Genomic DNA, 15,099 nt, shown 5'->3' with positions numbered 1-15,099 from the left:
AGTGATACTTGTGCAAAATGTGACGCCCTGTTCTCAAAATTAGTTGCTGCTACAACAGATGGAGAAAGGTTGAAAATCGCAGCCGAGAGTGAGCTTCACCACCGGAAAGCTGAAAAAGCGTACACCCAGTTGCAGGCTGACACAGAGTGGGCCAAAGCCAATGATGACTGCCATGTCATTTGTATCGACATGCAGGGGGTAGTGTTCACGCCAAACCTGACACACTCCAACGTGTACTATCAACGGCAGCTGGCCAACTACAACCTCTGTATCCAGGAGATGGGCACTGACGATCCTCCTACAATGTGCCTCTGGCATGAGGGCATCGCTCACAGAGGTTCCATCGAGGTGGCAAGCTGTCTTTTGAAGTGGGCAGAAACATCTTTCGCTCCCCTAGTCCAGGCAAAGGAACGTAAGCTCATCATCTATAGTGACCGATGCTGTGGGCAGAACAACAACTGGCGAGTCCTAAACCTCATGGCCCTGCTCGTATCTAGAGGGTACTTCAGTCAGATAGAGCAGAAGTTCATGGTGTCTGGTCACTCCTTCCTTCCCTGTGACCGTTCATTTGCCACGCTGGACAAGAGGCGTAAGGTGTCCACACTCCACACCCCCAGCGATGTCGCCGAGATGATCCGTGGAGCCAGGCAGCAGCATCCATTTAAAGTAATTGAGATGAAATGTGCCGACTTCAGGCAGCTCCCTGATGCAACATTAAAGCGTCCACCTGGCTTCCTAATCACATCCATGATGTGGTTGAAAGTGACAGGTAAAAAACTAAAGGACTAAAGAACTAGACTAAAACTAAACTGGTTTTCTGAGATTAACAGTGTTGGGGATATGTGCGTGAAGGAAGAACCTTTATTGAATTTCTTGTTGAATCATGATTTCAGCTGCTGATCCATGGTGTGTCCACACAAAAGGGAGCCACAGCCACTACGAGGGATGGAAGACCTGGCTGATCACCAAACAGAGGAAGAATCAACCACCTCCAGCTCCTTTGTTCTCCACCACGTATGCTCGTGCTTACGAGGACCCTCTGCCCGTCAAGAAGGAGAAGCACCGTGACCTTATGAAAATGCTAGCCTACATGCCAGCAGAGGCCCAAGCATTTTATGGGACATTAGAATGTGAAGAGTAGCCTGGTATGTGTAGGTCATGTGCAGGGTAAGGTGGGATATATTGTGTATGTTGTGTGAAATTAATCATAAAAGTAGTTGTAGCTTATCTTGTATGCCTTATCTTATGTTGTATAATAGGAATATATAGGTATTTATTTTATTTTATTTAGAACCAAAAAAAGGAAGACGTATATGGTAAACTAGCATAAACCATAGCATGGAATGATGATGATGTATGTCTGTATTGTAAATATGTATTGTTTACCGTTATTACTGTTTATTGTTTGTATGTATTGTTTATTGTAAGTATGTACGGTTTATTGTTTGTACTGACGTTTATTTTCTGTACTATAAGTATAAGTATTGTCCACGTTTTTGTTCTGTGATTTACGTTGGCAAAAAATAAAAGAAATTGAAAGAAAGAAATGCTTAATTTTTTCTTTAAGGTTCTGTTACTGTATTAAAACTAAGATAAAGGAATCAAATCTCCAGTGGTTTAAAGTGATATGATGAATTGGACTTATACTGTTATTCCACATTAACTGGACATATACTGTTCTTCCACATCCCAGAAATGTAAATTACTCTAACTTTTTATTTTTAAGATTGATACTAAAAAATCTTATCTCATTAGAATTGGGAAGCTTTTGTTGTCTATCTTCAAGTAAAAAAAAAAAAAAGTAATATAATATTCAGAGTCCAAATAAAAAAAAAATGTATTATTCAAAAATTGAAAATTATGGACTTATATGGTTCTTCGTCTCAAGCCCTCAATTATAGAAACCATTTAAACTAATAAGGCTTCACTATAGTCCGTCCTCAGAGAATACACAAAATATAACAGAGAAAGATAAGAACATATATCATGCGGCAATAGGCTCTTCTTTGAAACTTTACACTGGAAATTTTGCAGCTTTTTGTCCTCTTTACATTTCCTATAATATTCCTTTCTAAACTCAATATAATTGCTGTGTGAATGGCCCTTTTTTTGCTTGACTCTCTCCTTTTGCAAATCTGTGCTGTCTTATCAGGTCTAGCCAACATTTGCCATTTACAACATTATCAATGTTACAAGATTCATATTGAAAAGACAAAGCGTTCAGCATTAGACTGTTGATATTTAAGTGTAAACACTGCTAAACTTATTGTTTGGATTCTAGTATTATTCAAAGATTACACTGTAAAAATCGAATTAGTTGGACTTACTTAAAAAAAGCATGCAAACCGATTGCCTAAAAAAAACAAGTAAAGTGAAATAGTGTGTTGTACTGATAAATGCTTAGTTAGTATAGTTCACTTACACAAGAGTTATAGTAACTATAACTCATTCATTCATGTATATTTAAATAAGTTAAAATATTAATTAATTATATATATATATATATATATATATATATATATATATATAAAAACATATGTTACCTGCAAAGTGTGTAATCCGGCATTCTATAGAATGCCTATAGGTAATGTATAGAATGCCCGAAATCGAACGTCAAAGTGTGAAATTATTGATATTTTATACACTGCCTAGGCATTCTATAGAATGCCGCATTATATGCCGGCAAAGTATATAATACGTCTAATACCGCCATTTTTATCCCGCTGTTTACTGTTTGCGGTGGCGTTTGCATCCGGCTGAGGTTCCACAGACGCTCTCCCGTCATCCTTTCCCGTGGTTCTTGTATCACCATGTCGGAAGGGAGTGTAGTGCCAAGACAGGAATCACGACATGCTGACATGCAACGACGGTTCTGCGATGAATTATCTCAAGTAAGAGCCAATGCTGCTAAAAACTGTGTTTCCCTAACCGAAACCAGTTACCAAAAGTTAGTGGACGATGTGAAAAAGGCTAAGATGACCATTAAGAAGGAACCACGGGACTATTGGCTGTTGAAACACTATGACGTAATGATGGTCGAGAATAAGACTAAGTTGATCTATCCTGTTAAAGAAGGTACGAGTGCTGTTCAGTTGCTATTCAGTTTTATGTCGCTGACTCCGAGTTATTTGATGTACTCCATAAGGCCTATTTGGCTATTGGTCATGGAGGACGGGACAGGATGTTGAAAGAACTTTCACCCAAGTATAAGAACATTACCCGTCATGATATTGAGCTGTACATTCACCTTTGTGAGCCTTGCCAGAAGAAGCAAAAAGGTGTTAAAAAAGGTGTTGTGGTCAAGCCAATGTTTTTTTCTGAATTCAACTCCCGTTGTCAGGTCGCTCTCATCGATTTTCAGTCCCATCCTGACAGAGAGTACAAGTTTATAATGGTGTACCAAGATCATCTCACTAAGTTTGTAGTTCTCAGTGCTCTGAAATCAAAGAGAGCGGAAGAAGTAGCCTACAAGCTTGTCGACATATTTACGTTGCTTGGTGCTCCAACGATTCTACAGTCCGATAACGGCAGGGAATTTGCAAACAAAGTGGTAAGCAGCCTAAAGGAGTATTGGCCCACCCTGAAGATCATCCATGGTAAGCCGCGCCACTCACAAAGTCAGGGGAGCGTCGAAAGAGCTAATCAGGACATTGAAAATATGCTGTGTGCTTGGATGCAAGATGAAAAAACTAGCTGCTGGAGTGAGGGATTGCGGTTCGTCCAACTTATGAAGAACAGAGCTTTTCATTCTGGGATTAAGAGGTCACCATACGAAGCTCTGTTCGGCTGCAAAGCTAGAGTAGGTCTCTTGACGTCATCCCTGCCTGACGACGTTTTACAAGACGTAGAGACTGCGGAAGAACTCGAAAAAATAACACAATAAATTAAATTGTTAGAGTTAATTAGATAATTAAGTGATTAATTGAGTGATGATTAAGCATTGAAGACACCTGATGATAACAAGCAGAATCACTGAAGAAAAGAGAAACACAAGAACTACAACTGACTTCCGGAGATGAAATCATCTGAAGATAAAAGACGACATTAAATCTGTGAAGATCTCAGCAGAGGAGGATTAAACAACTCCACAAACAGCATTACCAGCTTCCCTTATTACTAACCAGTTATTGAGAATTAATAGAGGTGTAGATGTTGATGTTTTATTGGAAATAATATGTTTTAGTAAAGTCACCATTATGGTGATCAGTGTTTGCTTTAGTTGGGCAGTTTGACTCTTGGATTTGCTATTCAAGTTTGTGGTCTTTGTAACAGTGTTTACCAAAACACATAATTTTGTTACAAAGTATGCCAGAAACAAAGATGATCAAGTGATGGAGTTTTAACCATCATGAAGTAGAATGATTCACTAATCTCATAAATTAGCAAAAATTGTATTTGTTATTAAAAGATAAATTTTTCAACAATGATAATTTCTTGCCACAGAACAGACATTCTGAATTATGTTTTTTTTTTTTTTTGTGAACATTGTGGAGCAAATTATTTAAGACACACACAGACTGTCATGAATTCACAGATTCCCAAAAGTAGTCTTCAACGGTTTATTAACAGGATTTGCCAAGAGCAGAGAACAGTGGCGATGACGTATTTAACAACAATATTACAACTGCCAAAGAGCAGGTAATCTGCCGTAAAACAAGCAGAGCTAAAGAATACAAAAGCCAGTAGCGCCTCCTAGTGGAGCTTACTGCAATAATCATTCAAATCACATGTTACGGGCAGTCGGACACCACCCTTAACATAAAGGAGAGACGCACACAGATCAGCTCGTCAAAAATTAGGGGTATGTTTATTTAACAGAATGGGTATGAAATAATACGTTGGTTAACAATAAAGAAACAACCACAAAGGCGGAACGTTTTCTACTGCCGGGTGGACGACTAGACGACAATCTCTCAGAAGACGGAAAGCACGGCTGTGCATCGACTCTGTTCTCAATCTCTGTGTGCGCGCTCAGGAGCGTAATGAGAAGCCTTTTATAGCACAGGTAGGCTTCGCTCAGGTGTGGCTCGTCAACTGTAATTAAGACAAGGGGAAGAAACATTGCACTCACACATGTGTAGGAACAAACACCAGGGCTGAGGGACGTAACACCCCCACCCCAAAATGGTGACTTGTCGCCATACATTGAACACGGGAACACTTTTTTTTTTTTTTATGAATTCTGTGTTCAGCTCACTGTTCTAGCCAACCCAAACAATAGAGTTCCAGCTACAATTAATCATTACCTCGTTCAAGGCATATCTGCATGTGAAAAGAAACTAGAACTACACAGGAATGTATTATTTTGGCCAAATCGCAGGCAAATTATAACTATGTACGACGCAATACTTAGTATTGCTACAGAATTACATTTGATCAGCAAGCCCAATAAATCAAAAATATATCTTAAGACAAATAATCTAGTGTTCTTTTTTATTTATTATTATTATTATGATGATTATTATTAACTATAACCTAAATGTATAGGCCATTTCAATCATTAAGGACACATGCAAGTTCATTTATAATAAACAAAAACGTGTTTGTTTGTTTTTTTTTTTATAAAATGAATAGTTTTTTTTCAGTACTATTAATACTGTAATAGTATTAAGCATCCACCCTAGACAACGCATCTGCGATGATATTGTCTTTTCCCCGGACATGCACAATTTGGAGGTTAAATGGTTGAAGCAATAGACTCCATCGCATTAATCTTCGATTTGAATTGTACATGCGACTGAGGAATTTGAGCGGGTCATGATCAGTATAGACTTTAATTGGATGTACCGAAGAACCTAGATACACTTCGAAGTGTTGGATAGCTAGTACTAAAGCCAAAGTCTCTTGCTCGATAGTGGAGTACTTTCGCTGGGCAGAATTAAATTTCTTTGAGAAGAAACTCACGGGATGGTTTACGTTGTCTGCGCCTGATTGCAAAAGTACGGCACCGGTGCCTACGTTGCTGGCGTCTACAGCAAGCTGAAACGGTTTGTTAAAGTCTGGCGCAGCCAGCACGGGAGCAGTCAGCAAGAGAGCTTTGACGTTTTCAAACGCTCTATTACAGGACTCCGTCCAGTCAAATTTAGTGTTGGGGCTCAAAAGGTTAGTGAGGGGACAAACCACAGTCGAAAAGTTTTTACAAAAACTACGATAGTAGCCTACCATTCCTAAGAATCGGCGTAGCGCACGCCGATCGCAAGGCACAGGAAATTCTTGAATAGCAGCCACCTTAGCCATTACTGGTAAAACATGTCCTCTGCCAACTACCCGCCCCAAGTAAGTGACAGTGGCTTTTCCGAACTCACATTTTGCTAGATTAATTGTGAGATTTGCATTGGATAGTCTACGGAAAAGCTCTCGAAGTTGTGTTATGTGTTCGGACCAGTGTGTACTATATAGGACTATGTCGTCCAAATACGCCTCGCAATTTGACATTCCAGCTAAAACAATATTTACCAAACGCTGGAATGAGGCAGGCGCGTTACGCATTCCGAAAGCCATAACCTTATAATGCATGATGCATCTGGTGTCACAAAAGCTGATATTTGTCTTGCTCTTGGTGTAAGGGGCACTTGCCAGTAACCTTTTAGGAGGTCGATTTTAGTGACAAACGTGGCCGAGCCAACACGGTCCACACAGTCATCCATTCGTGGCAATGGATAACAGTCTGGCAAAGTTATGGCATTAACACGCCTGTAATCCGTACAAAATCTGTAAGTGCCATCAGGTTTGCCAACTAAAAGGCACGGGGAGCTCCAAGGGCTAGAACTAGGCTCAGCAATATCATTCTTTATCATGTACTCAACCTCCCGTTGCAGGATAGCTCGCTTTTCTGGATTTACCCTATATGGGTGCTGTTTAATCGGCCCTTTATCACCCACGTCTATGTCATGTTCCAGGACTGTAGTTACAGTCGGAACATCTCCGAATAACTCAGGGAAATCACCTATCACAGACAATATGTCAGCAGTTTGAGAGGGAGTTAAATGTGGCAAACGATTTGCAATGACCGCCAGCATAGCAGAGTTGTTGAGTCGACCTTCAATCACGCATCGCGACGGCGGAGTCACCGCGTCATCATCTTCTATCAGTGAAGAGAGCAACACGGAGGACTCGACTGGATCGGGTAAGTTATAATTACACAAGTCAGTTTTAACATATTCACGCGTATAATATGGTTTGAGCATGTTTATATGACAGACGCGAGAATGCCGTCGCTTATCTGGAGTTAAAATTACATAATCCAGGTCAGATATTTTCTTTTCAACAGTATATGGCCCTCTGAATCGTGCCTGAAATACAGAACCGTGCACGGGTAAGAGAACCAACACTTGGTCTCCAGGCTTAAACGAACGGGCTCTTGCTTTTCGGTCATACCAAGTTTTCATGCTAGATTGGGTCTTTTCTAAATTTGCTCTAGCGAGTTCACGAGCTCTGTGTAGTCGGGTGTGAACGTCGCTTATGAACTGTAACGCGCTACGAGAAGTAGGTTTGCTTAACCACTGATCTTTAATGACGCTCAAAGGCGTGCAAACGTCGTGAGCAAACACTAGCTCAGCAGGGCTGAAACCAATTGACTCTTGTACGACTTCTCTAGAGGCCATTAGCATCCAAGGAATCGCATCTTCCCAGTCTGTACCCACCTCCAAACAATAAGCACGCAGCATCGATTTTAGCGTCTGATGGTAACGTTCGAGGGCGCCTTGACTCTCTGGATGAAACGCGCTTGAAATGCGGTGCTTAATTTGGAGCGACTTTAGGACTTGGGAAAAGACACGTGAAGTAAAATTTGTCCCTTGGTCACTTTGAACGATTTTCGGTAGCCCTACAAAAGAAAAGAATTTTAATAAAGCCCTGGACACGATTTTAGCAGTGATCTTCCTCAGAGGCACCGCCTCTGGGAAGCGAGTAGCAGTACACATAATTGTTAATAAATACTGATATCCACTTTTAGACCGTGGAAGAGGACCGACGCAATCAATGATTACTTTCTCAAAAGGCTCACCCATGGCAGGTATGGGGTACAACGGTGCAGGTGGAATTACCTGGTTTGGTTTACCACTCACCTGGCAGACATGACACGTTTTACAATACCGTCGCACATCACGCTTCAGCCCTGGCCAGAAAAAGTGACGAAGAACGCGGCCGAATGTTTTAGTCACACCTAAATGACCAGAAACACCATCATGCGCGACACTCAGAATAGCACGTCTGTTTCCAGACGGCATAACGATTTGCTCAATGTCATTCCACTCATTACTTTTCTGAGGTCTCCACCTCCGCATAAGTAAGCCGTCTCTGATGAAATAGGTCGGACTCTCGCTTGCACGGTCTGAAACAGATTGAACTGCATTAAAACATGAAACAAGAGAGGGGTCTTTTTGTTGAGCATCAACAAGTTTCTCTAACGACAACGAGACATCTGATTGTTTTTTCTCTCTTTTCTCCTCGGTCACCATAGGCACAGGTCTACTGCGGCACTGAGTGAAATCGGGTTCGAAAAGCCTCTCACACTCTGCAGGGTGAGCGACGAAACTGTCACACAGGTTGACGTCACTGGGAGGCGCTGCACCCTTCAACCTCTGAGTCTGCGACCTAGTGACGACACTAGCGGGAAAAACCTCTGGGAATTTTTGTGCGCACTCATCGGGGCTCTTTTGAATGAGCGGCACAGCCACTACCTCGGGTGGAACATCGCCACGGATCCACACGTTTCCACCTGCTAGGTCATTGCCAAGGAGAAACGTGACACCGGGGATTGGCAAAGAGTCTTGAACACCAACAACCACATCACCACACACCAAATCTGAATCAAGACGCACGCAATGTAACGGCACATCAAGAAAACCCATCTCGATTCCTCGAACAAGGACACTACTACCAGTTGCAGTCTTTTCAGACAACGGCACCAAGCCGCGAAGGAGGAAAGACTGCGCAGCTCCCGTATCACGCAAGATGCGCACAGCGACAGCCTCCTCACCAGGCACAGATACGGTCCCATTCGTCAGGAAGGGCTCGTACATGGACTGGGGTTTTTCTGTTTTTAACTCTGCACGAAGGACAGGTGACATTTTCTTCGAAGAACTAACGAGACCCATTGGCTTCGTAGACTGTTTTTTTTTTAATATTAAACAGTCTGCCACAACATGCCCGGGCTTTTTACAATAAAAACAGTGTCTGTCTTCTTGCTTTACTGCATTCTTTTTCGTATCTACATCAGTGGTCGTAGAGGGGTTAACTCTTAAGCGAAAACGTTCCCTGGCGATGTTATGCGTTAAGACATATTCGTCCGCAAGTATAGCAGCTTCAGAAAGAGACTCGGCCTTCTGCTCAGCTAAATAGGTTGCCACAGCGGTTGGCAGGCAGTTCTTAAATTCTTCTAAAAGAATTAGTTCACGCAATTTCTCCTGACTATCAACACGCTGTGATGAGCACCAACGATCAAACAGGGCTGCTTTATCTCGACCAAATTCAACAAAAGTTTGACGCTCCGTTTTTTTAAAGTTCCTAAACTTCTGTCGGTATGCTTCAGGGACCAGCTGATAGCACCTCAGAACTGACGCTTTCACAACATCATAGTCACCGCTCTGCTCCACTGTTAGCGACGAGTAAACCTCCTGCGCCCGTCCCACTAAAACGCATTGCAGGAGGAATGCCCATGCAGTTTTCGGCCAATTTAAATTAGTCGCGACACGCTCAAAGTGGGGAAAATATTTTTCCACATCTCTTTCCACAAAAGGGGGCACAAGTCGGATGTGGCGAGTGACATCAAATGAATTAGGGTCAGAAGGAGCGACACCTTCCCTCTGAGCCGCGATTTCTAACTTTCTCAACGCGAGTCGGTTTTCAAGTTCATGCTCACGGGCCTGTGCTTGCATGCGCTCACGGTCAAACTCAATTTCCTTCTCTCTGATACCTAACTCTCTCAACCGAATCTGCAGCTGTAATGCTTCTGTAGACACGGAGGATTGTTTCTCTGCAGGCAGAATGCCCTTACTAACCAAAGCAGCTTGTAAGACGGTCTTGATTGTATCTTTGGTGCGCTTTTCAGCAGAAGTGAGCTCAACCTCGTAAGTTGCAGCCAAATTCAGTAACTGCTCTTTCGAAAATTTCAAAAATAACTCGATAGAGGGTTCTTTAACGAATGCTTCCTCTGTTGCCATTTTAACGTGTAATTTTAAAGCCCTTGTTAACGTTTAATTTTAAAGGAAAAGACGGTTAAAGCGCGCACAAAATTAAATACAAATAAACACTCACCTAAGCAGTTTAACTGCGACAAAGCTACGAAGTAGCGAATATCTAAAGTGGTCAAACGAAAAGCACAATATAGGCTACAAACGACCACAAATTTTAATTTCCACCCACAAGTTTTACCAATACGCTAGTACAATCAGAGTAGCAGCACTCACTAAATAGGCGATATGCCAAAATATCACAAGCTATACAACTCAACTCAAAGGTAATCTGATAGGCAAAAATGTTGTCCAACTTCTCTAACTAACTACACCAAAAACCAAAACCAAATCCTAAATACCTACGCAATCTTCAGTGGCTTACTCAGCTCGAGGCATCTCCTACGTGCCCCCTCCTGAGATATCCACCAAAATAAAATAAACATCGACTAAACAAAGGAACAGACAATCATAATTGCTCACCAGAATACTCACCAAAATGTTGTAGCGATCAGAAGTTCCGCAATTAACACTAAAGTCCGATTTAATCAAACTATTAATCTCGGACGAGCCTCCACTATGTTACGGGCAGTCGGACACCACCCTTAACATAAAGGAGAGACGCACACAGATCAGCTCGTCAAAAATTAGGGGTATGTTTATTTGACAGAATGGGTATGAAATAATACGTTGGTTAACAATAAAGAAACAACCACAAAGGCGGAACGTTTTCTACTGCCGGGTGGACGACTAGACGACAATCTCTCAGAGGACGGAAAGCACGGCTGTGCATCGACTCTGTTCTCAATCTCTGTGTGCGCGCTCAGGAGCGTAATGAGAAGCCTTTTATAGCACAGGTAGGCTTCGCTCAGGTGTGGCTCGTCAACTGTAATTAAGACAAGGGGAAGAAACATTGCACTCACACATGTGTAGGAACAAACACCAGGGCTGAGGGACGTAACATCACATCACACAGACATCAAGAATTAGCTTATGAATCTCAACAATGGTGACATGCTTCCTGCAGCAATGCATGCTGGGAGCCACCATATTATAAAACTAATGGCTCCCAGCATGCATTGCAGCATCAAGCATGTCATCATTGTTGTGATTCATAAGCTAATTATTGATGTCTGTGTGTGGATATGTATGTGTGTGTGTGTCTTCGGTTTATTTTCTCGAAATGTATTTAGAAGTTAAAATTCAGAATGTTTTTATGTTGATGAAACATATATAATATCTTAATTTATGGTTTCCTTTGCTACAAATTATGTGTTTCAGTAAACATTGTTACAAAGACAACAACTAACATAAAAAAATATATAAGATGAATGACAGAAATAAGGTCAAACTGGTTTGTAATAAGAGTGATTTCATGTCTTTTCAGTTGATTTCATCTAAAGCTGTGTCCGGAAGTCAGTTGTAGTTCTTTTGTTTCTCTTTTCTTCAGTGATTCTGCTTGTTATCATCAGGTGTCTTCAATAATCCAACAATCATCACTCAATTAATTAGTTAATTATCTAATTAACTCTAACACTGCTTCAGTGTTACTTTTAACACCCTGCTGGTGGTTCCCATATGAACACCAAGCGGTGTTAATTTAACACCGGGGAATTTACTGTGAATAGAGAGCGTACATACAACACAGCAGGAAGAAAGACGAGATGAATCAATGCAAGAGGCACAGCTCCCTGCAGAAGACATAGATGAGAATGCAATCCGTGATGGAGGAAACCAAAACAGTGATGAAGCCATGGTTATCGAAGAGCCTTCCATTTCCGTGGTTACCGAAAATCCTTCTTCTTCCGCTATCTGTTGCGTCTGCTTAAAAGAAACCAGCGGTGCTCATAAATGTCGAAAGTGTGGCCGAAACGTTCATGCCATCTGTGGACATTCTCCTAAAGACGATGACGGCGACGAAGTAGAAGGTTATAGGGTTAGCATTTTGTGCAATGTTTGCTTCAATATTGAGAAAGCTATCCAAAGTAAAATGGAATCGAAATCGAAACTTGAGATTCAGGCCCAAACAATGAAAATGAATTCTGAAAAATTGTTTTCCTCCTGTGCCTTTGGGTGCCACTGTGCGAGTTCCGATTCCCGACGTCGACAAAGGGCGGGGTGACTCACGCAATCTCTTGGCAGTTGTTATGAACGTGACGGAAGATGGCTTTTACCGACTTGGAACTGCACAAGGAATCTTGAAGCAACTCTACGCCATATCACAATTCACCGTATGTCCAAAGAACTTAATGAGAATTGAAGACGTTCCTGACCACGAAATACCTCTCCGATCTGCAGCTACTTCTCAGTCCACAGGAAGCGGCCAAGGATTCGTCAGGTGTATGTGCAAGACGAAATGCCAATATATGAGGTGCCTTTGTGTGAAAAAGAAAATTAAGTGCAATTCAAAATGTCACTCTAGCCTTCCCTGCTGCAACAAGTAGGTCATGCCAGTTCTGCTTTGTGTTTTACCGGTAACAATATTCTGTTCATGTACAAGATCAAAGTGCCAAACTATAAGGTGTTTTTGTGTGAAGAAGAAAAGTGAGTACAATTCCACGTGTTACTCCGGCCTTTCTTAGTGTAACAAGTACTTCAATCTCAGTTCTGCTTTCATTGTTTTCCGGCAAAGAGTATAGAAGCCCAAGAGGCGAAACTCTGTTGTGTTATGGTTAACAGTCTGTAGATGGCGCTGCGGAGGCGCGTCCGCCATTATGGACTGAAAGCTGCTGAAAGCGTTAGCGCCAGTCAGTGGAAAAATCAATGCCTCTTCTCTCACAAAAAGAAAAAAATACAAAAAAACGTCTCATACACAAATGCACACACAATAGATGGTGGTGTCTGATTAATTACTGAGATTTTATGGCACCACTTCCATTTTAGTACTGTTTATAGTTCATGTGTGCACTTGCTAGATTGCACATCTTTTTTGTACCTTTCTGCCTGTAATAGGACATTCATAGATTGTTTTTGTTCTTGCCATTGAAACGTTCACTGTGTGCACTTTCACTGAAGATGTTGAAAAAACAAGTTGTTAATATTTTTGTGATATTCTATGTAAAAGATAAACTGTCTTTAGAAATGTTTATTTATAATTTTTTTTTTTTTTTTTATTTTTTTTTTTTTAAATCATATGGTGATGTTCCCTAATTTCAAAATCAACATTTGAATAAATATCTTATTACTGTGTGTCTGCCTATATATTATTTCATGAATTTCTGTTATACATATAACAAGGAAAATGCATAATAGAACATACATTTTGATAGATTAAAGGTTTGCAGTGATTTTATAATTGTATCTTTGCAAACCGTAAGTGGTAGGCTAATGAAGCCGATTCGGTGGGGGACATACCCTTACGAAAAAGTACTATAGGAATATTATAGTATTTTGGGACAAAATATTATAGTAATCTTATAGGAATACTATAGTAATTTGGGACATACTATAGAAGTATGAGAAGACTACTATAGAAATACTATAGCAGCTTTAAAATATTATAGAGGTATTACAGAACATCACAGAAGTATGTTATGTTCTGTAATACCTCTATAATATCCTAGAGCCGCTATAGTATTTCTATAGTAGTCTTATAGTACTTCTATAGTAATATTTTGTCCCAAAATATTATTTTCCTAAGGGTAATTAGGCCATGCATAACCAACACATAAACATAAAATTTTCTGTCATTTAACGTTGGTCATTCTCATTAATGTATTTTTTTTCAGTCCATAATGGTGGCCGTCACACCATGGGGGCAACTGTTGCTATGGAACGTTCTATTGAGTTTCGCCTCTTGGGCTTCTATACTCTTTGTTTCTAGTAAGAATATCCTGTGCTTTATTTCGTAGTTTTGTTCTTTCAGTTTCAAATGCGTATTAATTAATAAAGGCTTCTCATCTTGTGCCCTTTTAACACTTTGCCTAAATGGTACTGGTCATTCTGTATAATGCCTAGGAAAAGTATGTAACATTTTCACAAAAAACTTACATTTCACATTTTGCCAAAAACCATCAGGCATTCTACACATTGCCTAGGCATTCTATACAATACCGGGATTTCACACTTTGCCGGTAACATATTGTATCAAAATTTAGACATTCAAGATGACTTTAGGAAATGAGTGAATGCAAACAGAGAAAGATAACTGCAGAAGTGGAGGACATGAGTGAAAAGTCCATTAAGATTTCCCTCGCCTCAAAAACCAACACTCAAACCAATCAATTAATCTTAACTTGGGTTTTCTGAGTAAACAAAGCATAGTATGTGAAAAGTGCAGATTACTAGATTTTTACAATTAAGTTAAGACATTAAGTAAAGTTAACTAAAAAGCGTTAGTTAGAATCACTGTTGGATTTTACAGTGTACATACAAGCAAATGTTGCTTGATAATTACTTAAAACAACATAATATTGTTTTAAAATTGCATTGAAAGGTTCAAACTGATAACTATGACTAAAATAATAAAACATATCTCTGAAATATTTCTTTTTCTATTCTGTTTCAACAGAAAATAATACAAAATATAAATATATTGCATGATTTTTTATAAGATTATTTTTAATTACTCCTGTTGAGGATCTCTCTGTAGATTAACAGTCAAGAAACAGAAGTATCAGTGTTGTTAAAAGGTTTATACAGACCTTTCTGTGTTGAAGTCATAGTTACTGTGTTGTCGTCACTGGGGTTTCTCCGCTGTCTTCTCTCTGAACTGCACAGAGTGAAAGTGCTGATGGCAGTCAAAACCTTCTGTTGAAAACCTCACTATGATCATGTGACTGCAGCTTCCTGAGACTGTTCAGTTTCTCTATTGATTTGGTGATTATATGCTCACATTTATTATACTTTAATTTCTCAAACACATAAAATACACAATGACACACTTCACACTGGTTTCTTTGATGTTGACGTTTAACAGGACTGCCAT

At 40.3% G+C, this 15,099-nt stretch overlaps 2 protein-coding genes across 2 annotated transcripts in view; one reads left to right on the top strand and one right to left on the bottom strand.

Moving 5' to 3' along the window:
- The window catches only part of LOC309495557 (uncharacterized protein), a 48,409-nt gene extending 33,540 nt beyond the window's left edge, over window positions 1-14,869 (bottom strand). The window contains exon 1 of the mRNA XM_082165338.1: window positions 14,816-14,869. Coding sequence (XP_082021464.1) covers window positions 14,816-14,834 — 19 coding nt within the window. The 5' untranslated portion in view covers window positions 14,835-14,869. The remainder of the gene's footprint in view (window positions 1-14,815) is intronic.
- On the top strand, window positions 3-1,449 carry LOC309494232 (uncharacterized protein). The gene is made up of 2 exons (XM_082163494.1): window positions 3-769; window positions 894-1,449. Exons 1-2 carry the CDS (start codon window positions 190-192, stop codon window positions 1,139-1,141), a joined length of 828 nt encoding a protein of 275 aa, XP_082019620.1. The 5' UTR covers window positions 3-189; the 3' UTR covers window positions 1,142-1,449.
- Window positions 14,870-15,099: the final 230 nt, after the last annotated feature.

This window comes from Leuciscus leuciscus, assembly GCF_965113295.1.
Source record: "Leuciscus leuciscus genome assembly, chromosome: 3".
NCBI classification, from domain to species: Eukaryota; Metazoa; Chordata; class Actinopteri; order Cypriniformes; family Leuciscidae; genus Leuciscus; species Leuciscus leuciscus.
Note: the sequence above shows the minus strand (reverse complement) of the source record. Positions and strands in the feature narration are given on the sequence as shown.